Source organism: Pholis gunnellus, assembly GCF_910591455.1.
Source record: "Pholis gunnellus genome assembly, chromosome: 12".
NCBI lineage: Eukaryota > Metazoa > Chordata > Actinopteri > Perciformes > Pholidae > Pholis > Pholis gunnellus.
In genome coordinates, this window is record NC_136539.1 from 21101294 (window position 1) to 21127207 (window position 25914).

General features: G+C 43.6%; 1 protein-coding gene across 8 annotated transcripts; it reads right to left on the bottom strand.

Moving 5' to 3' along the window:
- Positions 1-233: 233 nt before the first annotated feature.
- pikfyve (phosphoinositide kinase, FYVE finger containing) lies at positions 234-24879 on the bottom strand. 8 transcript variants are annotated; one of them, XM_079170740.1, is made up of 44 exons: positions 24788-24879; positions 22492-22691; positions 20713-20880; positions 18969-19078; positions 18578-18749; positions 17722-17929; positions 16309-16335; positions 16025-16114; positions 15769-15925; positions 15221-15378; positions 14077-14188; positions 13722-13869; positions 12717-12881; positions 12541-12603; positions 12313-12442; positions 11667-11847; positions 11443-11517; positions 11220-11327; positions 10984-11124; positions 10718-10844; positions 9765-10627; positions 9006-9401; positions 8187-8276; positions 7516-7616; positions 7355-7426; positions 7018-7189; positions 6750-6928; positions 6267-6380; positions 5249-5357; positions 4994-5148; positions 4448-4544; positions 4097-4154; positions 3866-3994; positions 3650-3770; positions 3291-3386; positions 3099-3179; positions 2865-2956; positions 2714-2773; positions 2427-2603; positions 1857-1960; positions 1643-1771; positions 1286-1547; positions 1116-1190; positions 234-774 (listed from the first exon to the last, which is right to left on the bottom strand). In XM_079170740.1, the coding sequence occupies exons 2-44, from the start codon at positions 22673-22675 to the stop codon at positions 659-661; spliced, it is 6372 nt and encodes a 2123-aa protein (XP_079026866.1). In that variant the 5' UTR covers positions 22676-22691; positions 24788-24879; the 3' UTR covers positions 234-658. The 8 variants fall into 8 exon arrangements, with proteins under 8 accessions (XP_079026866.1, XP_079026867.1, XP_079026864.1 ...); XM_079170741.1 differs by having other exon boundaries at positions 7018-7168; positions 7355-7429; XM_079170738.1 differs by having other exon boundaries at positions 7355-7429.
- Positions 24880-25914: the final 1035 nt, after the last annotated feature.

Below are 25914 nucleotides of genomic sequence, written 5' to 3' on the forward strand. Positions count from 1 at the left end.
AGGATCCGGTCACCGTGCCGTGCATTGAGCTGTGCGGACTGTGTTCACAGCTGCTGGAGGCAGCAGAGGACGAGGGTCTCCTGTAGGTTCCTGTAGGTTCCTGTAGGTTCCTGAGGAGGAACGGCGTCTTCACGCAGGACCGGAAGCTCGAAGTACACGACTCCACATACCAGCCGTTCACGTCTCTGAGATTCATCATTAACGCCAAAAAAAAACCCCACACAGACAACAGTTAATAATCTTTTAATAGTTACATAATCTCTGTACATTTACAAACATTAAATTACATTGTTTAGTTTACAAACTATAATCTAGAACACTGAATGCTTTCAGTGGGTCCTCTTGAAACAGTTTTCAGACTCGTGGCGCGAATAAAACTCCTCCATGAAACACGTCAGGATTCCAGAGCGGGATAAATAATAATCTGATAATATTGAAAAGATAAAAAAATGATCTGAATTGTCCTCATAATGCTGCAGAGCGGCGCTGCCTCTGTGGAATGATGCTGTGCTGTGTACTGGTTGATACACAGGCTTTAGTCCACACAAACATTTACAACGTCCAGTGTGCTTGTGTTGAACTCACACACTGAGGAGCGTGAGTACCTGTGTGTGTGTGTGTGTTTCGGTATTACTGCACTTGCACATGTACGCACTGCTCAGCAGTTGACGCCCAGGCCGGTCCAGTGGTCCGGTACCATGAGGAAGTATTTGTCCATGGCCTCGCAGAAGCGAGATCGGTACAGCTCCGGAGAGACCACGGTGGGCATCTTACCTGAACGAGACAAACACGACATTAGAGACGGGAAAACAACATTCAGACTCCACAACGTCACGGAGGCATCACGGCTCTATCACGGAGGCATCACGGCGCTATCACGGAGGCATCACGGAGGCATCGCGGAGGCATCAGGGCGCTATCACAGATATGCAAATAGAAACTGCATAGACTGCAGTTTGTACTTTGAAGGCAAATGTCAACATTTGAAAGTTCAAATATCCAATAAAAACATCACAATATAAGTCCATTTTGGTTCATTGCTGATCTTCTGTGCCGGTACGGATCCCTCACACAACCTCACTTCAAAGAGTCCAAACTGTCCCTCTAAGACTCACCTTGACCTCCCAGGATTCCGGTGGACTTGACGACCATCTCCAGCCTCTTGTCCCAGGTAAATGTCCGGATATAATCTGCAGCAAAGAGGAGACATCACCGGTTAAATACATCCAAACGAGTTCAAACTAACATAGACGTGGACGTGCTGATAGACGTCTCCTCCGCTCACCTATGATCCCGACCACCAGCTGATCGGTGGTGTCGTCGCGCCCCACCAGCAGCGAGTAGTCGATGATGAGGTGGCTGGACAGGAAGTAGGCGTCGCTGTGTATGGCGGCCCGCAGGATGGCCTTGCAGTGGGAGCGGATGTACAGCGGGTTGTCGTGGATCAACTTCAGAAGGTTCTCGTCCAGCAGAACCACCTCGCAGCTTTCCTTCCCCGAGTCCGTCTTCACGTTGCGGTTCCTCAGGGAACCTTTGAGGTCAAACACCTGCAGAGGAACACGTCACAGATCAGGAGGATGTTCCAACGTCAAGTTCAGAAAAAAGGAAATGAGAATATTTTCACCAGTGCACTTGGTCTCACCTGAGCCATCTTGCGTCCGTAGAAGAGATTCTCCATCACCAGCAGGTCCAGCTTCTTCTCCGTGTTGTTCTGAGAGTTCTTGTAACCGATCCTGTAAACACCCAGAATCTTCGCCAGCGCCGTCGGTCGCTGTGGTGCAGAAACAGGTTTGTTATTCATTTAAAAACTCAGCGACGAGAAGACAAAAGACAGAACGTCTCTTCGCGGAGCGTACTTTCTGCTGCACCGCTCCGGTGATGTAGGTGAAGTAGTGAGGAGCAAAGTCCAGGAAGGACTGGACCTCCAGTCTGGGCATCTGCTTCAGAATGAACCGGTCATCTGGCACAGAGGAGCAGATGCTTCCCGTTATTAACACGCTTTTAAGAGATGGACCAACACATTTCTGATTATTGATTTGTTGACAATAATATAAAAAATAGGGAAACTAGAATGAAAGCCTGCTGGACGAGCTACAGTTTCCATCCACGTCGGTCCAAAATGTCCCGATTAGTCCATGAACACGTGTTTTGTGAGGTCACACATTCTAAATCGGTTCATGCTCGAGTCCAGGCTGGACTTTTCTGCCAAATTTGAGGAGGTTGACGTATGTTTTGATCTGTAGTGTTTCAGGATGTTTGAGGAAAAAGGACACGTAGCTCCCTCAACGCGTTACATTAACGCACATATTCTTTATAGTGTGAACATTTGCTCTAGGTTTAAACATCGCACAGCTCTTTTTTATTTTAAATACACATATTTCTCTCTATATTAGTGACGTCTCTCTGAGGTATTGTATAAATACAACCTTCTGTTGCGTAGAACACGGCTCCAGACTTCCCCCCCCGGGCCTGCCAGTTGACGCAGTGGGACAGCGAGCGGATGAACTCCTCCTCGGTGCTCTCCATGATCTCCTCGCGCATCTTGTGAAACTCCTCGGCGTAGTAGATCCGACAGTAAAACTTGGCGTTGGCGTCAGAGAATTCTACAAAAACCACAACAGACGAAGGTTCACGTCGCTCAAGTATCGCGCTGAAGTACTCATTTCAGGTACTTTTGTAAACACTGATCTGGAAGGTAAATAAATGTACTCACGTAGCTCAACGTGTGGATTCAGGCTCTGCTTCTTCTGCTTATCTGCCAGGTCTGCATCCTCTGCACGAAACAGTGATAAAAGTCAATCGTTCCACATGTAGACGTCTTAAATCCTCCGTGAATGAAGTAGATATTTGACCTAAACTCTTACTGAGGGGGTCCGTGTCCATGCTGGAGCGGCTCTGCTGGGACGAGGACTCACTGGGCCGGGCGGGGCTGCTCTTAGCCCGACTCTCCCCGGCACTGAGGAGGGAAACAGACGTTAGGGCAGCTCATCCTGTTCATTTAACATGTTTATTTCGTATCATTTGACACGATCAGCTGCCTAAAAGTTAAATAAAGTACTCAGAAAAGGTGCAGTGCTTCAGTGATTGCGTGTTCGTACCTGATGACCAGCGGAGTCTCGTCTCCGCCCGCGTTGGACGTCTTGGACAGATCATCCAGAGACGTTTTGTACTCCTTACAGCTGGGAGGCAAAGCACACGACACAGAACGACATCATGTTTGACGTTAAAACAGACGTTTTTTTTAAAGCTGCAGTCTGAGCTGAGCACAGAGAGAGCCGGCTGGGTGTCACCTGAGAGCGAAGGCGATGATGGAGCTGGGCTCTCTCTCACACACGGCGATGGGAACCCGCTCGTGTTCGTACATCAGGTAGTGTTTGTCCGGGTCGCTGTCGACAACAGATCACATGACAGTCAGAGGCAAACAGCTGAAGCCTGTGAGTACAGCTCATCCTTGTATTGCACCACCTGGATCTTATGAGAGAGTTTGTTTAAATCAATATATAATAATTGAACAAGACAACGGGCCTTATTTCAAAGATCTGTAGCTCACGGTCTAAAGTGCATTCAGCAAATTCATTTTAAAGTTTCCTCCCAGTTTTTCAGCACTCGGAGACACTGAACCTGGCCCCGCCCACAGAGCATCACTTACAACGGGAAAGGGATGGGGTTGTAGCTGTTGCCGGGCAGGAAGGTGGCGAGGATGGCTTTCATGGTGGATTTCTCCTTCACCTGGCTGTCAGTGGAGCCCAGCAAGTGTCCGTCAAACACATCTGACAAGCAAAGAAAGAATGTATACAGATTAGACAGCTACAGTAAGATACAGGAGATAGGTTGAGTGTGTGTGTGTGTGTGTGTGCTCACACACCTTCAGGGATGCTGACTGAGTCCTGCTCAGTGAAGGAGGGACCAGGAGTGAAAGGCTCAGCTCCAGGTTCTCCTGGTGACGGCAGCAAGGAGGAGGAGGTGGAGGGCAGTATGCAGAGATGACGGTCCTCTGTCGGTGGGAAACAGATTCATTATATAAACTACAGTCAGCATCAGCATCACTCAGTCACAATACACCAGGACGGATTCAGGTCTGAGACAGCAAACTCACCTTTGTCCCCATTCTGTACCACAGGTGAGGGGTTACGGGGGGAGGAATCCAGAGTACACTGTGGAGTAAATAAATAAATGAACTAATGAATGAAACTTAAATGAGTCGAGGTAGTGCTGCACAGCAAATCAGCTTTACATCAACTTCAGTAACTTGTTTGGGACTACAAATAACAATTATTTCCTCGATGAACCAATAAATCATTTAGAAAACATTAGAAAACAGTAAAAAATACTTAAAACTATGTCCTACAGCACAAAGTGACTTCATCAAATGACTTGTTTTCTCCGACCCACAGTCCAAAACCCCAAAATGAAATTGGGTGCACGTAAATGTAATGATGTTACCGACCTTGCTGTCGTCTGCGGCGGTCTGTCGGTGTCTGCCCGGGCTGGGAGGGACGGACAGACGCTTCCTGCCTTTCTCCTGCTGGAACAACTCCTGCAGCCTGGGGGGGGGGGGGGGGGACAACAGAGTGAGGACTACAGGGAGGAGCCTGGTGACCCCATCTAATACATTAAGAAACAGATCAACATATTCTCATGGACTAGAATAAGAAGGAGTCAAACGTGGTTTAGTACCCTGCAACTTGAAGGTTTTTGCAAAAGGAATCATTTTAAATTGTTTGTTTTTGGTAAGATAAGATGAGACAGAACTTAATTCATCCCGAGGGTAGTTGTTGTGCAGTAGTTACAGTACAAAGTAGGAAAGAGTTCAAAATATCAATATATACACAAAATATACACACGGCCAAAGACACAGACAGAAATGTAGGAGTTGATTACAGGTAACGGTGTCTTAACAAACTACCGATGTGACTCTTATGACACTGAATATCCTTCTTGCTCATATAAAACATGTTAAAACATGTTACAAGACGTCAGCAGCGGCTCTGACCTGCTGTTCCAGGACTGCAGCATCTCACACAGACTCTGTTTCTTCATCACCAGCGACTCCAGAACCGCCTGCACCTGCTGAGGAGAATCCAGACAGCAGGCCTGAAGTCGCCCCTGTAGCTTTTCTATCCAGCTCCGCAGCTCAGCCTCTTCCATCTACACACACACACACACAGAAGCGTCACTATGAGTCTATATAACGACCACTTGAAACCAGAGACATACCGACACACGGGGAAGAAAACAAACAACCTACGTCTTTCTGAGCAAAGAGGTCCTCCATCTTCTCCTCTCGCGTCTTGCTGAAGGTGTCGGTCTTGAGGGAGGTGAGGCGGTCGTCTATGGCCAGGTACACCTGAGCCACTCTGAGGAGAGAGCGGAGGGTTCAGGTGATGTGCAAAGAAACTAAATCCACGGGAGGAAGGTGCTTAAACCTCCAGTTTAGACTAAATACAAGGAAAGGAAACATGGATTTGGACTGGAAAGTTTAAATTTCCTCGTAAGACAAAAACCTATTTACTTTTTTGTGTTGTTGTTATTTCTCACTTTGTTTAATTGCTGTATTTTTATATTTCTTCTGTTAGTTCGGAACACCGTTTAGACATCGTCCGTCTGTTCGTCCAAAATATTATCTCAAGTCAAGTAAATCCTATTTATACAGCCCAAAATCACACATTTTAAAATTGCAATGACAACATTATGATGATCGCTTAATTGTTTAAGTCCTTTTTAAGCAAAAACATGGTTTCCTCTGGTGTCAGTTTCTCCAATGTTGAAATCTCCTTCAGTTTAGGACAGTTGGACGAACAACACCAGACGTCTGAAGACGTGCATCTGACATTTTTCACTGTTTTCTGACATTTTATAGATGGAGAAAATAACTGGCAGATTATAATAATATCAATTATAGTTGCAGCCCTACCTCAAAAAAGGCGTACACCAATAATCCTCTATACCCTCAATATCAAGATGTCAATAACTACAGGCCAGAGCTTAAATAAATCAGCGGTAGATAATTACGCTCTCAGTAATTAGGAATTATCCATTCATGCTCCACAGAGGATGAACCGAATCTATTGTGAGTGTTCTTTAGGTGCCTCCTTCGGGCCAAAAAAGTCAACTCAAGATAAGACAGATTTCCATGAAATTAAAGGATAAAACCTTCTGATATGAATGACTCTGTGGTCTTTCTCCTCATGTCTTTCTTTTCTTTTTAACTTTCCTGTTGTTACAGTGGGATCTACTGGTCAAAGTACATTTTTCTCCGTCTTTACTTTAGAGTGAAGTCCTTCAGGTCCTGCTGCAGGTTGGTTTTCGATGGTCCCAGGTTCCTGATGAAGATCTTGGGACGAGGAAGACAAATCTCCAACAGCCGCACGGAAGTGTAGCTGAGAAGGAGCGAGACGGGAAAACTGTGACAAGACTCGTTCAAGGACTCCATGAACACAACAGGAGCTTTTGAGTATTAGTGGAAGAAGCGTATGAGCTTTTAACTAAAAATAGTTTAAACGAATGTAAAATAAAGTAAAGAATCCTGCATTAATGCTGTCATTACTTTAAAGAGTTAACTTTAATTACTTTAGCTCCACTTATAATAATATTCCCTGCTCAGGACGCCATTACTTAACTGTATCTTTACATAAATAGTTGTTTGCTGCTATATTAATACTTGAAACCTAATATATTAAACCTGTAATAAGTCTTATTCGGCGGTATGTGTATGAAGGATAGAGGACACGGTGTGACAGCGGACCAACCTGAAGGAAGCCACCATCTGGTTGTAGGAGAAGTACTGGTGGTAGTCTTTGTGGATGGAGTGTCCGCAGGGCTCCGCGTTAGCCCTCCGGGTGTACTGGTGGCCGTAGAAGCGAAGCTCCAGGTATTTGGCGAAAGACATGGACCACGAGTCGTTGGACAGCGGCACCACTGGCGTCACCTTTACGATCGGAGGCAGAGGTCGAGTGTGAGAGAGAAGTCGAGCCCGATAATCAGAACTGAATGTTTCACTTCTCCGTTACTACCGACCTGTTTGCAGATGCGGCACCAGGAGTAGTTGAGAATCGTGTGCTGATAACCGGGCACGGGGGAGTCCAGCTCCTTCAGCACAATCTGCACACAGCCACTGCCGTGCACAAACCGCCGGATGTGGTGCACCATGGGAGTCTCACAGAACATGCTGGGGCAATGGTAAGACGGCCTGGAGTAAACATCCACGCACACACAACTTTATGAAGCACACTGGGAGGCTTACGTACGGTAAGAACTGTTAAACGCTACATGATAAGTTTATCTTGTTAACTTCCCATCCCTCATTAAAGCAATGTGATTTCATAACAACACATTAACTTCACTGTTGTTTTACCGGAAACAGTATCGCTCCAGGAACACACCGAGGGAGAGGTCATTCTTTCCATAGAAGTCCATTGTGACAATCCTGCTGACAACAAACAAAATGGCTACAAATTCATCCACAACACGGACTGAGATTCTTTATTAAAGGCTCTCCACATGAACGGGGTTTACCATGGGCTGACGCAGGGGTTGGGCGCATTGCTGGACTCAGCTGAGGAGCTGCTGAAGAGCACACACAGTCTCTGGTGGTTGACTGGGTTCAGACAGTCCAGCTGAGGACAACAACAACAACAACAAACGTGAGTGAAGTAAGATGAAAGAAGAGCCACAGGCGGCCATTAATAAACACATCTTATTCATAGATTCCCTCATAAATGAATAATCAGAGCTGGGGGATGTCAGGCCGGACTGGACGTTGGGAACATCGGGAGAATTCCAGAGTTAGAAATGCAAAATTAAAGGAAAAACGATACAATCACTCAGAACTGTAGACCGCCAGCTTCAACCTGACGGTACGATCCCCGCCTGACATCACATGTGATGACGCACATGCGCATCCACACAGTTACTTTTTTAGTGTTTGGAGTGAGTGTGAGTGGAGAAGAACTGGACAGCGTGGGTGAAGAGGAGAAGAAGAGAAACAGAAAAAGGTGGAGCTGAGAGGGAGGAAAGCCCTGCAGGGAAGTGCAGCTAAATGCTGCAAAAATGATGTTCACAAACAAGACGTATTGTTAATTCTAATTAATAATATTGAGTTAATTCTACGTATTAAGTCATAAATTGCATGCTCTGTTGGAAAGCAGGAGATGCATGTGCAGGGAGATAATGTAGAAAATAAAGACCTGTGCACTCTTTTCTCTCAGGTGGAAGTAGCTCCAGTTACTCAGAGCAACCAGAGCTTCGTGATGATCAACACAAGTCCAGTCAGAGCTCTGAGGAAACGACAGGTGCAAAACAAACACTCCTAAATTATATATTTATCTATCTATATATATATATATATATATATATATATAGGAATAGTTATTCCTGTAGCTTTATGGAACAGCAGTTAACTGTGCAAACTGAAGACACTGGGCTGTTTTACTAGTTAGGAGGTTTTCTGAAGCAGTTCTTGTGTCACTGGTATTAACAGTAAACAGAAAAGTTACGGTTACAGTAAACACATTCTGTCGTGGATGTGTGGAGATTGGCCTGAAGCTGACATTAGTTTCCCAGTCCGGTCCGAGGAGAAGAAGTCTGAAACCAGAGCTGGTTAAAAAAAAGCAGAAGGAACACAGGAGGAGAAACTTCACTCCGACTACAACGAGAAGAGACTTTTACCATCAGAACTTAAAGTGACTTCTTCAAATGTATAATGTTTAGTCTGATTAACAGTCCAAAACACAATCGCATTTAATTCAAAAGGATTTCTGCTTGTAGAATCACTAATATATTAGGGGGGAGGGGGGGTAACACGGCATGAAATGCAGAAGACTGCTGTGAAGTCAGTGTGGATGTAAACAATGCAGGTTTTGAAATGCTCCAAAAGTAAAAAAAACGAATCTTTCCAAATGTTTTATGAGGAGGAGAATGATCGTTTTGGTGCGTTACACTGAATGTAATGATCGCTTGTGTTTGCTTATAAGCAGCTAATGGATAATGGTCTCCACACTGCTCACCTTGGGGACCCAGCTCATCTCGGTCAGCTTGCTCGGCTTCTCCTCTTCGCTGTCAGCCCTCACCGGCGGCTTCACCGGCGCGTCCAGCGCTTTGCTCTGCACGCTGACGGGGGTCGCGGCGCAGAAGGGGTCGGCGGCCTCCCTCTGTCGGATACGGCCTCCCTTCGCTCTGTAGTCGGCCAGCATCTTGGCCAGTCCCTGGCTGCCGCTCAGCTGCTCTATGATGCGCGTGCTGGTAAGACTGTGGGAGGGCAGGACGTCGATGGGCTTCGGCTGAGGGCCGCCGTTGGTCTGCCCACTAACCAGAGCGGAGGGGGCGGAGTCTTTCAGGAGCAGCCGCTTTCTGCGTCCGTCCAGTTCCTTGTAGTCCTTGTTCAGGAGGGGAGATAGGTAGACCTAGAAGACAGGGAGGACACAGATGAGCATGGTACAGGTCGGAAGAAATAAAGGAAACTCTGCTGAACAACACAGTCTGGAGCGATGAGTCGATAAATCAGCTGTTAGAGTCATCTTTTAAGTTAAAAATGCTGTTCAATGCCTCTTAAATATCATGATCTACAACTTGTTTTCTGTTTCATATCAATGTAAAGTGAATATTTGGGAGTTTTGGACAGTTGATCAGACAAAAGAAGACATTTAAAGACATCTCCTTGGACCTGCAGGATTGCAATTAATTGATTAATCAAGAAAATCATCTTTAGTCGCAGGTCTTATTCAGTGTGTGCAAACTGAACTAACAACAACAACGACGCTAGGTACCTTCTCTGGGAAGTAATCCCTGCTGGGACAGTGCATGCCAGCAGGCAGGAGGAGAAATGGTTCTTTAAATGTGAAGAAGGGGGAAATGCACAGGATGATGTCCTTGAGCTCCTGCTTGAAGACGGCAGAGATGGACTTCAGGCGGTCGTCGGTTGAATCCACCTGCTCGGTCACAAACATCCCCGTGTCGTCCTGCAGGGGGTCTCGGAACGACCGAGTAACGGCGACACCTTCGCCGTCGTCCGTATCGTGTGAATCCCCCTTCACTAGGCCTCCCTCTTCCCTCGTCTCTTCCTCAGACGGCATGATGAGGGTATCCGAGTCCATCTCCTGGTCTTCCTCCATGAGGAACGGAGGCAGGACACACAGAGGCGGCGCAATGGAACTGGGAAATGGCGTGGAGGTCAGTGCCTCTACGTTAACAGCCTCCCTGTCTTGGAGAGGGGAGGACGTGTTGGGATACTGTTTGTCTTGGAGAGTGTCTATATCTCCATTTTTGTGTGAAGACTCAGTGGGAAGCCCTTCCTCCTCGGTCCGTCCTCCCGGTGCCGAGTCTTCGGCCACTACCGTTTTATCCAGGCTCCCTCCATTTGTCTCTCCATCCGCCTCCTCCTCCCCCTCCTCCTCCGCAGACGTGCCGTCCAGCAGGCAGGGGAATGAGGTGCTCTGGGCCAGGCTGGGCGGCATGGCGAACTCGTCCATGAGGAAAGAGATCTCCAGCTGGGAGTGGTAGGCCACGCACACCATCAGCATTATGATCTCCTTCACCCGGGCCAGCTCGTACTCGGAGGCTCCTCGCAGCTTGATGGAGCATCCGAGATGAAGAGGGCAGCCCTCAAAGAACATCAGAGTCTTCACTTCATCTGGAGGGACAGAAACAAAAGCAACAGGGAGTTTTATTTCATCTCACAGCAATATAAACAGAGAAGTCGAGTGGAGGTGTGTTTTCTAACCGTTGGCCAGGGTGAAGGGCTGCATGTAGAACTTGAGGCAGGTTCCCAGACGAGGTTTGGTGAGGAGCTGGTCCATGGACATCACCAGGTCTCCCTGGGTCATACGACTCACCCTGTCCAGGACTTGCTACAAATGAAAAAGGAGAAAACTGAGAAGTGATCCAGGACGGCTACGTACATAAGTGATTTTAATATTTGTTTTATGTGCTGATTATAAACAATCAGTGGCTAAAACATCAGTTATACAGCACTGATACTTCACTGACCGGTTTGACGTTGATGACCAGGGTGATGCCGTGCTCCAGCAGCATGTCCTGAGCAATCCGAGACACGGTCCTCTCCACTAACACCAGGGTTGGACGGACGTCTACTATCCGCTGCACATAGTTCTTCAAAAACTCTCGTTCCTGAGCGAGAGACGAAGAAAAACCTGGTCTTAGTTTCAGCAAACGGAGGCAAATGCAAACCAGGCTAAAAGCTGCGGTTAGCGTGACCTACTGACCTGTAGCACAATGGGGTCGATGCAGGAAAACTTGGACTCCTCCCTGTACAAATACTCTATGGAGCACTTCAGGAGCAGGATTTTGGGGTTCTTGATGTAGGAGTTCATCTGATTACAGGTCAAGACAAGTGTTATTTAAACTGCCGATATACTGCTGAATTTCTGAACATTACTGTTGATTTCAAAGAGACAATGAACGTGAAACAGAGGAACTTGATCCAACCTTCTTGTGGGCGATGTTCTTGGTGCATACAAAGCCGTTTACCACCGTCGAGTCAAACTTCCTGCCTCCAGAGATCTGAAACGGAGATTCAGTTAAACCACCTGAAGCAGACGGTCTAATCGGCTGATTTCATGCCTCCTATGCACAGTTAAATGAACGCGTCGAACCTCCCAAAGAGTGACACATGACTACGGTTTGACTGAGTCGACGAGACGGTGTCTGACCTTCTTGATGTGGACCAGCTGGCGGATGTCCATGTCGTCGTCACAGTTGCGAACGTCGGGCCGCACCGTCTGGACCACCTGTCGGACCACGGGGACGATGATGTCCCGCCAGGACAGAGACAGAGACTCGCTGTAGAGCAGCTGCTGCAGCAGCGCCATCATGTGGCTGTGGTTGGCAGAGCTGAACAATACGAGGAAAATATCTTTTGTTATGATTAACAAAACGTTGCTCTGTGGAAACCACATGCTGTTCAAAGAGCAGAGCATTTAACGCGACAAGAATCAACGAGAACACTGCAGGTTTTTCACACTGTGTCTGCAAACATCAGTAAGTGCGTTCTTCTAAATTGCAGATAAGTGCTGAAGCGATGAGTCGACTAATCAGTCCAATCATTTGTGTTTGAATAATTTAACTACGGAAGCCCAGAGAAGCAAGTGAGAAAAACAAATCTGCTGTTTTTTGCCAGGAAACAGACACAAAATGATCCCCACACACCTAAACTTTTTTTTTTTTTAAACAAATCTAAAGAAGATTCTTTCAATATCTGAACTGTTGTTGAGAATGATCGTTACTTGCTGCCCTAGTGGACTTCTACCATGAGGTATAACCCCACTGGACACAAACAGAGGTATCATCTCCACTCACAGCAGCCTCTCCATGGCCTTCTTCTCTCCGTTCTCCTCTCGGAGCTGATCCAGAGAGCTGTGGTGCCAACCCAGCGGAGTAAACAGCATCTCTTTAGCCTTCTCCTCCACGCGACGGTTGAACAGAGACTCTGCAGGGAACGTCAAGTCAGGAGCAGGTTGAGCTTAACTATTTAGGCAATTTAATGTGTTGTCTGATTAAGTCAATAAGGAAATGAAGAGTTCCTACCCTTGATGAAGGCATCACTTATGACGATATTCTGTCCTCCCTCCTCAGACAGAAGGAATTCAGCTACAGGAGGGAGAAGGAGGAAATGAGCAGCAGACACAAGAACGTTGAAACCAAACAACTGAAAAGAAATGTGACATATTTACATTAGATATTGTGTTTTCAGTAATATGTACCTTTCTGCTCAGCTGTAGAGGGCACATGTGGATACTTGGACTGTTTCTTGATGTGGAAGTTGACGTTGTTTTGCTCCATGTTGAGGTTGATGGAGGCCGCTGAGTCGCTGTCCACCGCCGACTGGAAACTGCTGACAGATGTTCTCTTGCTGGGGCTGGCAGAGTCTGGACAGACGGAAGGTTCTGAACTATTAAGTTATGATTATTTTCTCCATTAAGCGACTGCTCGTTTGGTTTGTGAATATTCTGAAAAAGTCACAATGTTTGTTTTGTCCAACCAACAGTTTAAACCTCAACATTATAAAAAATAAATAAAAATATTCAAAAGGAAAAGCAGCAAATCTCCACATCTGAGAAGCTGGAACCACGAAACGTTTGGCATCTTTCTATTAAAAATGAAGATTATCAAATTAGTTGCCATTTAATTTTCTGTCAATCGACTAATCGATGAACCAACTAATTATTTCTGCTGTACTTTAATTCATAACAAGACATGTTTGTATGTTTTTATGCAAAAATCAATCTTAATTTGTAAAGTAAACTAAAGCTGTCAGATAAATGTAGTGAAGTAAAAAATTTTATATTTACCTCTGAATTGTTAGAATAAAGTTGTATAAAAAGAAAATACTCAAGTAAAGTACAAGCACCTCCCATTTGTACTTATGTACAGTACTTAAGGACAGTACTTAAGGACAGGTACAGTACTTAAGGACAGTACTTAAGTAAGTACTGTCCTTAAGTACTGTACATAAGTACTGTACATACAGTACTTAAGTAAGTACTGTCCTTAAGGGCAGTACTTAAGTAAGGACAGTACTGTACTTACTTAGTACTGTACTTAAGTACAGTCCTTAAGTACAGTACTTAAGGACAGCACTTAAGTAAGTACAGTCCTTAAGTACAGTACTACCACCACTTGAAACCAAACCAAAGCCACCTGTGCAAAGAGCAATGATCTAAGCCAACAAAAGGCTTTTCTTAAAGCGTTAGACATGCGATACGTACTCGGCATGGTGTACTCGGTCTCATCTGCGAGCTGCTCTGTGTCGCTGTCATCAAACTTGATGTCCTTGAACCAGGACGGCTCTGAATGTCCCTCCACGGAGTTCACGCTGTCGCTGTCTGGAGACGGCGTCTCGGAGAACTCTGTACTCTGGAGACCAGAGAGAGAGAGAGAGAGAGAGACGTCGTCAGCACAATCGCTGAAGCTACAAGTGATATGTCCTCTGGTGTTATCAGAAGACCCCGTAGAATCAATCAATATCAACACATGAGCTGTTACAATATGTTGCGGCAAATGTGAAACACGTTTGGAACAATCTGTGATTTGAAATCACAGTGTGCACAGACGGGCGGTTACCTGGAGGGGGCGGTAGAGAGCGTACTCGTCCCTGAACAGCTGGTCGTGGTGCGTGACACAGTCCAGCCAGCGACCGTCCACTAATGCCTGACCTATGGCGATGGCCTGGGCCCTGCAACAGAGGAGCATCAGGATATAGACGCAGGGCTGAACAGTGAAACACAAGATCAAGAGCAGCTTAAACAGGAAGTGCCCATGGCAGCAGGAGTGTATGAGATATCAGTTATCTTCAAATTGATTCTCTAGCTGCAGTTTGACGCGCATGTTTGCACAATGTACTAGCAGTTAGGTCAAGTTCATCTGTAAACGCAGCACAAGAGACAGCACATTTATATTCAACTAACCAAGAATCTATCACAGGAAAGAATGGAGTGATGCACGATGGAACTTGGAAGAAAGGGGAGCAGTAAAGGAGGAATAAGACAAAGCATGTTGGAGAGACATAGAAACGATAGCTTCCTTATCAATGTATAAGAGGCCAAGTCAAAGAAAGATCCCCAACCATAGGCAACCTTTCAACGACCTCTTCACTGTTGGTGCCGCTGTTATTTCCAAATAACGACACATTTAGAGACTTATTCAGACCATCAGGGAAAAAGCAAAAAATATATTTGCAAATTGAATAACCGGCATTAAGCTTTATGCAAATGTCTGATGGCGAGACACCAATATGCAAATGAGCGTAGGGTGTCATCTGACATGTTCCACTGTCCACCAACTACTGGGGAGAGTAACAGCGAAGACCTTACATTGACACTAAAGCGTTATCTTCTTCCTGTTTTGGTTGCACAACGGTTGACACACTTCCTTTGAGCCAGAAATCAAGACTTATCTTTCCTGGGAGAGCTAACCAGGAGACAGACAGAACTGCACGGTGAAAGCGAGGCTTACAGGAAACCAATCTAAACACCGATGGTTTCATTATTCTACAACCATTACATTGTAAAATCAACATTTACTTCATCATGACAAAAACACTACTCTAGTGCCACTTTAACTTTTGTTTGAACAATCAGAACTAGCCTCTCTAATCCTATTTGAACACCGAAGGCTGTCATTTAATTGGAGACATTTTACAAAATGAAGTTAGTTAAAAAGGAAGACGTGATGGACGGGATGACATGTTTGTCCAGTGGGATGCTACCTGGTGGAGATGGTGCCATTCCTCAGCAGCCAGTTGACAAGCTCTTTTCCCACAATGCAGTTGGGGTAAGTCCTCAGCCAATACCTGTGGTCCTGGAACTCCATCCCTGTGCTGTTGTGGCAGATCTTCTTCCACAAGTCCTTCAGCTGGGAGGAGTCCTGCAGGATGTGAGGCGTGTCAGTATGTAAATCACGAGTAATGTTTAATAACGGCAACGTTTCGGTTTTGTTCCTCTTTTAGGATCGGATAAAAGAGGAATCACAGCTGCGATTAGGGTTGTGGCGGTAAAGGGATGTTTTCAGCTGGTTCAGCAGAGCGATATGTTTAATTTACACCATTGTTTTCTCCTGATAGACTACATGGCTTCTCATCTTTATGAAAGAAAAGGATTAGGCCAAGTCACTGAGAGATGACTGATCAAATCAACAAAATAACAGCGTCATGGTCATTAAGTAAAAAACTAAAAGGTGATCAGATTGTTTTGTTTTGTTAAATATTCATAGACAAGTTAAACAAGGCGATGAAAATGAAAGATTAAAAGCAGCCACCAGTAGGATCTTCCTCTCCTCCTCGCTGTGGTCCAGCTTGGAGCCACTCTTGGTGCCCGACATGGCTCGGCTTGTCGGCGGGCTGACTGAGCTGTCGTAGGACGGCACCATGGAGGACCCGGGGCGGTCCATCGACAGGTTGGTCACACTGGCAGATCTGCGGAGGAGACACGCAGACACCGGTTCACACTGCTGGCTTCACTTGAGTGTCGCCGAATCGAGCTGGGAGACATTGCTCTTCACAGGGGAACCGAACCTCTTCCTGGCTGGCGATTTGCCGACGTCTTCTTGCAGCGTCGTCAGTCTGGAGGTCAGGCCACTGTTCTGCTGCTCCTGGTGAATCATACTGATGAACACACACACACACAAACTTAGATTCATGATCATTCACTTTCTCTTTACACTTCCTCTATGTCTAGTTTATGATCGCTGCATTTGAACAAGAAGACTATTTCGTTACAGAGCTAGAAAGCTTTTTACTCACAGACGGCTAAAGCTCGGACAGATGTGAAAAGTAATGAAACAAACAGCAAGACTCACTTCTTTCTCATCCCAATAGGAGTTTTTCTATGCCGGGAGAGAGAGAGAGGAAACTTTCTTTGAGGCAGGTTGATAGAGAAAATAAGCACGAAGCACACCGATTATAAATCAACTAGGCATGCACCAATATCAGATATCAGGCCGATACTCAAACAGCTGGATCGGATATCTGCGACGACGGGGCCTATCTATTCAGTTCAATGCTATGTTTACATACTAGAGACATTATATACTGGAATTTGAATTCCTGTTTAAGTTTTGACCAATTTGTTGCTGCAATATAAAGGTTTACGCTTGAATTGTGATTTCTGTTAATTTAACAATTGAGTAAATATATGTTTATGTGTTTATTTGTTACATTGTGCTTTGCAAAGTTAGTAAAGCAATGTGTAAGCCTGATGTTCCCAGTCTCTTTTCAAACACACAGCTTATTAAACACAGGTATCTGATCGGTACTCGGTATCGGCCGATACCCAAAGCTCAGGCATCGCTATCGGGACTGAAAGAGGCGGAAGCGGTGCATAACGAAGCCAAACAAGCATGAGGTTATAAAACGCATGCATTCTTGTACTATCCTTTAAACAAAGAGGTCTTTAAATATTCAACTAACAATTAGCCTGCTGGGTACGTACGTGGTTAATGAAACCTTTAAAAAAGTCAATCGATAAAGAGGAGGATGAGACCGCTCCTCGTGCTTTACTAAAGCTTCCTAAAACAGATGTTCCCTCTTCTCTTCTTTGACGTTCTTCATTACTTAGAAACAGTTTATCGGTCCGTCAGATCACACGCTGCAAAGCAGCCTTTACATCTCACGTCACGGCTGTGCTGTTAATTCCTCTCACTCAGGGCTAACTGATACGCATATAGCATAGCTAACATGATTCTGTTTCATGAGTCTTGACCATGCACAGGGTACAGTATGCACAAAGCACACACACACACACACACACACACACACACACACGGATGTCTTAAACAGCAGAAAATCAAGAGGGAAAAAGAGCAAGCAGAGATGGAGGAGGCTGGAAAACTACGGCAGTGTGTTTCATGAGCAAAATCATAACACGACAAAGAAACAAATCTGTGCAAACAAGATGTGAAATACACAGTCAGGATTTGGTTCGTAGGCTTACGGACTGTTTCCCTGCATGCAACCAAAGCCCGCTCAAACGTGATTGGTTGTTACTACAAACGGGCAGGTACACGGCCGGGATGGGACTGGAGGTGCAGGTGTGGCTGAATGAGGCATGAAATCAGAGCTGACACTGAAGGCATCATGCAGCCTTCTTCTTGATTAAATTTGAGCAAAATCAAATTGCTAATCATTTCATATATGTAAAAAAGAAATTAGATCTGTTTCAAGGTTTTTTTGATTTGGTACCAGCGTGTGTGTGTGTGTGTGTGTGTGATCACCTCTGCCAGGTCAGGTCTTCCTCCAGGAAGATATTCCTGCTGGACTTACGTCCCCCCACAGGTGTCCGAGGCTCGCTGGGCTCCAACACACACACGGAGCAGGTGGAGTCGGACAGCGCGCTCAGGTCCTCTCCAATGGAGCACGAGTCGGCCGAGTGAGCGTAGCTCAGTGCTATCTTACGGCAGTACGTACAGGCCCGCAGATCTCCTGGGTTCACAGAGAGAAAGCACGAGAGACGACACAGAAAGACCAAAGTGCTTTTAGTGTTTTTCACTACATGATGAAGTTAATCAGACTATGTTATGATACTCTCAAAACTACTGTACATTCTCATTAGGGTACCAGGCTGTTATTTGAGGCAGGCCTTTATTATTAATTAGATAAGAACCGAACATCCTTGTTTTCTTTGCTTGTACTGCAAACTAGCGACATTTCCAACGGGCATCCCAAAATATGAGTGGACAAGGACGTTATGGATGAGGACACAGCAGGGCTGCAGCTGCATTAGCCGTGCAAGAGGTTGTGGCCTGTGGGGACCCTGAGCATGAGAAGCTTGCGTTGCAATGCATCCTGGTACATGTAGGCACCGTCTGCACAGCTCTGTGCACAGGAGAACTCTGTTTTCTTAGTCAATATTAAAGCAATGAAGAGTTTATTGCTTCAATAGACATTTACCACCAACACTGATTGGACATCAACATAAAAAGCTGGTTATATTGTTGAAATTAATTAAAGTAATGGAAATGAACATTATGCTTGTTTGGCATGCACATTATATAACAAGCACCTGGAGTTTGCTACTCTGCCTGTGTTATTTGGCTTTTACTTTGAAAATATGGTAATTATGACACCTACCCGTGTAGCCCATGAACTTTCCGGGGATTTCTTGGTTGCAGCAGCGGCTGCAGAAGATCTGGCCGCACAGACGGCAGTGGTGGCGGCGGCGGAAGGTTGTGAACTTCTCGTTGCAGTCGTAACACTCTTTACACTGACTGTCTGGCATCCAGTACTGCTTCAGATCGCTGTCCTGAAGGGGGGACAACAACCACAGCACACGGCTTTAACCCACAGGGAGAAACGCTATGGGTGCAGCTCCATGGCTCAAAATATATACATTTAAAATGTTATATATACATTTAAAATGTTATATATACATTTAAAATGTTCTCAGGTCAACACATAATCCATTTAAGACACGTGAAGATGAAGCAAAGACAGTGTGACGGTGTGGATTGTGTGTGAATACCTGGCTCTTTCCCTCCATTATTTCTTTCAGCCTCTTCAGGGCAGTGCGGAGCTGCACAGCTGTGCGAGGGTCATGATTACTCAGAGGAGTATCTGACTTCCTGCTGCCGTCTAAAATAACGCATGTAGACAGAAACACACAGAACTCCAATAAGCACAAGAACTGAAATAAAGTGAATGAATTCTTTACAATCCGCCCTGCTGCATTGTCAAAATATGTCTTTTAAAAAATATACATTATATGTAGGGTGATAATAATTTGATTCCTCTTCCTCTCAGTGCATTTAAACAACTACGTGACAAACATTTGACAATGCACTTCAACACCTTATGAAAAACTCCCTTAAGAGTTACAAATGTGTATAAAACAACACATCAATAAAAAGAATAAAAACAGTCCATTCATTAGAAACACCATTCCATTCATCTGAATTAGTACCTGAGTGTGAAACATTAGAGCAAACCAAAGACTAACAGTAAGCGCTTCATTAGAAAAGCAAATATCAAAAACACACGGGCATGCACTCAGACACTCAGAACAGTTTGTGTCTTTCAGAGCGAGTTGTTAACGTCAAAATAAAAGCGTCTTTAGTGAAACCACACGGTGCAGAGGAGCCCTCACCTGGCCAATCCACTGCAATCAGAAAAGACATGAGAGCGGATGTTACAACCTGTACACTCATTCATCATTCTCATGTTGTTCAACTCCAAAACATCGTATCTAGTTTGTTTTGTCTCTGCAGGTTCATCTATAAAATACTACGGAAAGAAACACAAGCGCTCCTCTTTTAACAACACAACGAGGGTCTGAAATTCACTTTTCATACGTTTTAACACTTGTTTCTCTACTTCCACAGAGGTTTTGTGGTTGTTGAATATGATTCACACAGAATAATATCTTTACTCTGCTAATAATGCTCTACACATGAAAATGAATGTTATTGCAGAATCAAATAACAATAAAGAGGAAAAGAGTTCAACAATATCAAGCTAAATGTTTGTGTCATTTGCAAGTTTTCTGAGATTTTGGAATGATTTCAGAGCTTTTCAAACGTGTATAAAAGTGACTTTTAGGTACAAAATATAAAATATGGTGTGTTGCTTAAGTGCTGCTGTTCTTTCCTTTCCTTTGTCAGCAAGTGTAGATGTCCTGAGCTGTTTGATCAGAGGGTCACAGGGCGTTGTGTCTCCGTTTCTTGACACATGCTTGTGTTGTTTCGACTGAATAAGAGGCGCACACCTCCATCGGTCCCCTTGTTTGTTCGGTGTAATTAAAGCGGTTGAGTACTGAACTTTAGTGCATTAATAAAACTTCGGTCCTACCATGCAGCTCTACAACAGGCCGAATGTGTAATCTAATACAATAAGACACGGTCCACGGTGTTATCAGTGGCCCCTGATTAGTTTACACATTACAAGACAGAAGCTCTAAATGAACTAACAAAGACTTTCAGACTGCAGATAGTCACCATCAACCAAAGTGTGACGCAAGACAGAGGAAACCTCCAGGTTCCTCAAAGTTATGTTTAAGAAAAGCATTGAGAGAACCAGAATGAATAAAACTAAATGTCCTATTACATGAATCCTCCGATCTAATCCCAGGCTATGAATCTGTACGACGGTGGAAGAAAATATCACCTAAAATGTAACAGTTTACACAGGACTGTAAGTGTATGAGATGTATTCATGCCTATTATTCTGGAAGATTGACTAATTACTATTTTGTGTGTGTGTGTGTGTTTTACCGGAGGCAGTTGAGGTACGTCGGAGGAGGTCTGGGTGCTGTTTTCGGTGCGACCTGGAGATGTAGAGGGACTGGGTTGGACTTGAGGACCAGCTCCTCCTCTCTGATTGAGGAGAAGGGGACGGCACATCTGGCTTCTCTGAAACCGTTGAGGGAGGACGTCCATCCTCTACACACACATACACACACACACACACACACACACACACACACATGTATTTTACAAACAGGTTTTGTTCTATTTGTCTCTTTCTCCAGATAAATAAATGAAATGCTTTGACAAAACAAAGAAGAAGAACATCTGGCAGACAGCTGTGAGTACAAACAATAACCATGTTGGTTGTTTAGGTTCATAATGATAATTTTGGGGGCGTTGGTGTGTGTGAGTGTGTGTGTGTGTGTGTGTGTGTGTGTGTGTGTGTGTGTGTGGGGGGGGGGGGGGGGGGGGCTGAATGGATGAGCTGTGTTGCTGACTCAGCGAGTTTCTTAATAGATTTAGCGACCTTTGGAGCTAGCTCGCTCGCTGGTTTCTTCGACATTACCGACACAAGCTTTACGTTTATTTGCTCTAACCAGGAATTAACCGCTCAACTATCTCTGAATATACAAATAAACACTGCAGTGAGGTTCGGTATATACATAATGATGCAACTTTAAAGTAACAGTCTTTATACAAAGGTTTTTGTCTCTGTGGTGGGTTTTTATAAGCGGTCCACTTTTCCCATTTTACATTAAACTCCAATTGTTGAATTCTCAGAACATGTGCGAGTCTTTCTCCACAGCGAGCATTTCTTCATAACGTCCTTTTTTCTTACAACATTAAGGTCAGCTGAAGTTAAGAGAATAGAAAACATTCACTTGTTCTGGATTCTCAAATGTGGAGAATCTCTTTCTTCCTTACAAATTACATATTAAACAATTCAATTTTTTTTTTTACAAAATAAGCTATTTAAAATGTGATGGAAGTTTTTTTGTCTTCATCTTTTTTTACAACCTTTTTGATACTGAAAGAAAAAGCAGCACTCTGGTAATGATGATGGAGGAGGAGGAGGAGGAGGAGGAGGAGGAGGAGGAGGAGGAGTGCTGTTCAGTTACAGGAGGAGGAGGTGGGACTACAAACCCACTAATCATGTGTTTCACTACTTCCTGGAAGGCAATTTCAATCACATGACCTCACAAGACTCTGGTTAGTTGCTGACTTCTGTAATTTGCAGTAAAATACTGCTCAGGACAGGTTTTAACACACTGTAACGAAGGATGTGTTTTAGTTATGAGATGTATCCCGAAGTAAGTAAAAGGAAACAATACAAAACCAAATAAAGACGACAAACTGTGAGTCACTGAGCTGTTCCTTAACGAGATTAGCAAATGCAGCACTGCCCTTTGACTTAGTAACGTGATTCAGTTTAAAGGACATTGTTCATTGTTACTTTTCCCCCCACCTCCAAGCATCAGACATTACGGTCAGAGGTCTTTTTGTACGCGGGGTTTATATTTACCAAATGAAGTCAAACATGACAACATGGCCGGTTTATTTACTATTTCTAAGAAATGGTACATAACTTTGAATTAAACTAAATGATGTGCATTTGCTGTGTAAAACGTTAATGTGGGCTTGTTGAATGCTAAGTATATGTAGTAAGGTGGGTGACTTTGAAGGTCCCTGAACTATATCGTACATTGACTACACATCACAAAAGTACATCACTGTAGCACAACACAACATTGGAGATATAACGGGGCTTCATCATAACTTCCTCTGGATTCTTGTGGGCCTGACCTTTGTTGTTGAAACGAAACAGGTTGACAAAGGAGCTGTACGCGGAGCGGAGGGGGGGATCATCCTGCTCCGGAGTCAGTGGCTTGAACTGGGTCAGGTGGGAGGGGCTGGTGGGCGAGGAGACCGGCGGCTCGGCGCTCCAGTCCGTCGAGGACGAGGACGAGGACTTGTCATCAGCAGCCATGACACTGCTAGTCCTGCTGGAGATGCGACAACAGATATCTTGAGCATGTGTAACTGATCGACTTCCCTTAAATGTTGTAAGAGAGACGATGAGCTCTGCAGTAAAATCAGTTATGATAATAAGAAATATCAGCACCGCTGTGTTTTCAGATGCTCATCTTCACATAATAAGCACGACATGTGTTTGATCTGACTTGCTCATGACATATTATACACTTTGTTTGTTTCTAGCACCTGATGAACAATCATTGTGTGATGTTGATAATTGACCATGTGGACCACTGACCTGACAGTATGTGAAACATGAGCCAGACTCAACCTGACTACATACGAACCATTCTATTAATGAAGTGTAACCACCATGTGACAGAATATCACAACTTATCATGAGGAAGTCAACATCTAAGTGCAACCTGTTGAATGAAGAACACATTTTAAAACATGAGAAGATAGCTTTTCAAGAGATCCGTCTTGATTCTGGTTCTTATTCGTAGAATCTGAACATTAGATCATTGTCAGGTTTATTTTCTCTGCTTCTGAAATTTCTGTTTTGCCTCAACACGAAAAACACTTTGTTATCTTGACATGTTTTTTTAATCCACTCTGCTGCTACAGTATGAATCTGAACTGCCTAATAATGAATCCCTGTATTGAAGTGTATGTGATGTACATTTACTAAAGTACTGTACTTAAGTATACATTTGTACTTTACTTGAGCATTATCTTTCTATGCTACTTTCTACTTCTACTCCACTACATGTGTTCTTTTTACTCCACTTTCATTACTTTACAAGTTTAAATTATTGCATACAAAACATATGAAGAGCTTCTAAAATATGATGTTTCATAATAAATTAAACTACTACAGTACCTACGAGTACATGTATATACAAGTAGAGCTGAAACATTAGGGGATTCATTGATTGGTTGATTAACAGACAATTAAAATCTTTTCATACAAAAACAAATTCATAATTGGTAAAAAATGAGAGAATACTTATTTGTTCTTTGGTTGGGCAAAAATCAAACATTGTGATTCAATTACACAAGAAAATAATCAGCAGATTATTTAAATTAAATTAAATAATAATTAGTTGCAGTTTTATACAAAATCGTTCAAACCTCAACCAACCAAAATGCAGCTTTTACATTAATGCACGAGTCATAATAATCCAATGATATAATAGTACGATACAGGGGAAAGTGGAAACACTTTTACTTACATTTTCCTGATACATACTTTTATTTTTGTAATATTTTCAATGCTCAACATTTACTTGTATTTATACAACGTATGTTATCACTGTGTGCACTTCTACTTTAGCCCAAAGTAGAGAATCCGAATTCTTCCTCCACCACTGCTGGACTGTCCGACGGATGAACGCAGGATATGAGCGGCGGATCGATTAGTTGGAGCCGTTACTCTAATCTACATTATCGTGTTAGCGTAACTGTGTATAGAACGGTAACAACCCTTAAACATCTCCTCCAGACTTACCCTTTGAAGAAAGCTACAGACTTTGAGTTTGCAACGCATGACATGTTAGATGATATGAAAGCAGAAGTAGCAGCATCACGTTCTCCACCTCATCATGTGACCATAACAGGCCGTAGCATGACTGTTTCCTGGTCATTTGACAGCTTAGGGCCAAGCCCTCCACCTTATCGCAATGTACACACGATAATGTACACTATCACTTATGGTCTGCAGACAGATTACAACCCACACAGATTTTCAATATCTCCCCGAGATGTCAAACTTAATCAGCAACTGCTTTATAAGCTAGCTATCAACTGTAAGCTCAGCTGGCTAATTTAATTGCACTTTATATATAAATCAGCTAACGTGTCGTCGTGTTTAGAAGTAGTGACATTTCCAGCATTTAGCAAAAACTGCCAAAAACCTTTAAAAAACGAATATAGTGTGAGCTAACGTTAGCCGACTAGCTTGAAATGTACAGTAGTAAACGTTACATCTGTATTTAGCCAAGCCAGCTAATGTTAGCCTCGTATGCTAACTAGCCGGGGTAGGCAGCAACAGAAACCTCTTTCCTGGAACAGTTGACGCATGAAATGGGATTAAACTGCCGTGACAGCAAAACATGCGAATTACCCGTTCACTGTATGAATTTGACATCAATGTATGAAGCCGTCCGACCTCGAGGAACATCTGTAAAACAGTTGAGGGGGAAAAAAAGCCGACTCCCGGGTACACGAGCAGACCTGACGAATCGAGACCTGATCTGAATGCAACTGTTGTGATCGAGAGAAAGGCAAAAGAGGTCACACTCAGAACAATCGATTGGAACATTCTGTTCTCGTGATAAAATGATATTTTACTGAAGTAAAAGTAGCAAAACTACACAAATCATTAATCCAAAATATTACTTGTCTTAAAAAATTATCTGACCACATAAATGTACACTACTACACTATTCTGCTCATAGTTTACTTGAGTATTTCCATTTTATCCTACTTCATAATACGACTCCACTATATTTTGGAGGTAAATATTGTACTTTTTACTCAATTAATATAAAATAAGATAATCCTTTATTAGTCCTGCAGTGGGGAAATGTACAGGATTACACCAGCATAGTGCAAACAAGAGACATAGTAAAAACAAGATCAAAACAAGTATTATAAATAAGTAATAAACAGTAAGGAATACTAACTGAGTAAAAAAGTATAATTCAGAGAGAGGTTTTAAACAAACAAAAATAGGTGTTACAGTTACAGAAAATGAATCTGTCATATGCACAACTACAGTGGAGCAGTCGACTCGTTGGTAATGACATTCTTGTTCTTTGGCCCCCTCCGACAATGCTGTCACGAAATGTATAAAAACACGAGGTAAAAATGAGAATCATAGACATAAAACACAAAATAGTGAAATAAGTGTAAATAGGAATAAGATATGATACAAATATAACACTGTGGGAGACAGTGTTTTTATATACAAGTACACAAGTGGTCAATGTTGTTCAGTTGATCTCCTTTGAAAAAAACAAAAAGTTTAGATTTTTACCTTTAAATTCATGAACATGAAATTAAGCCAACGGAAATAAAAGCTTAGTAATATACAGTTGAGAGTTCAAATGTGTAGCAAGAAGTACATGCTTCCAAAATAAAATCACATTTTCATCAATATCAGTGTTGACAGAAAAAAAGAAATATATGACTGGTAGAAAAAGAAGTAGAAGTTTCTTATTTCTTTTCTTTATTTTTTATTTTATTTTT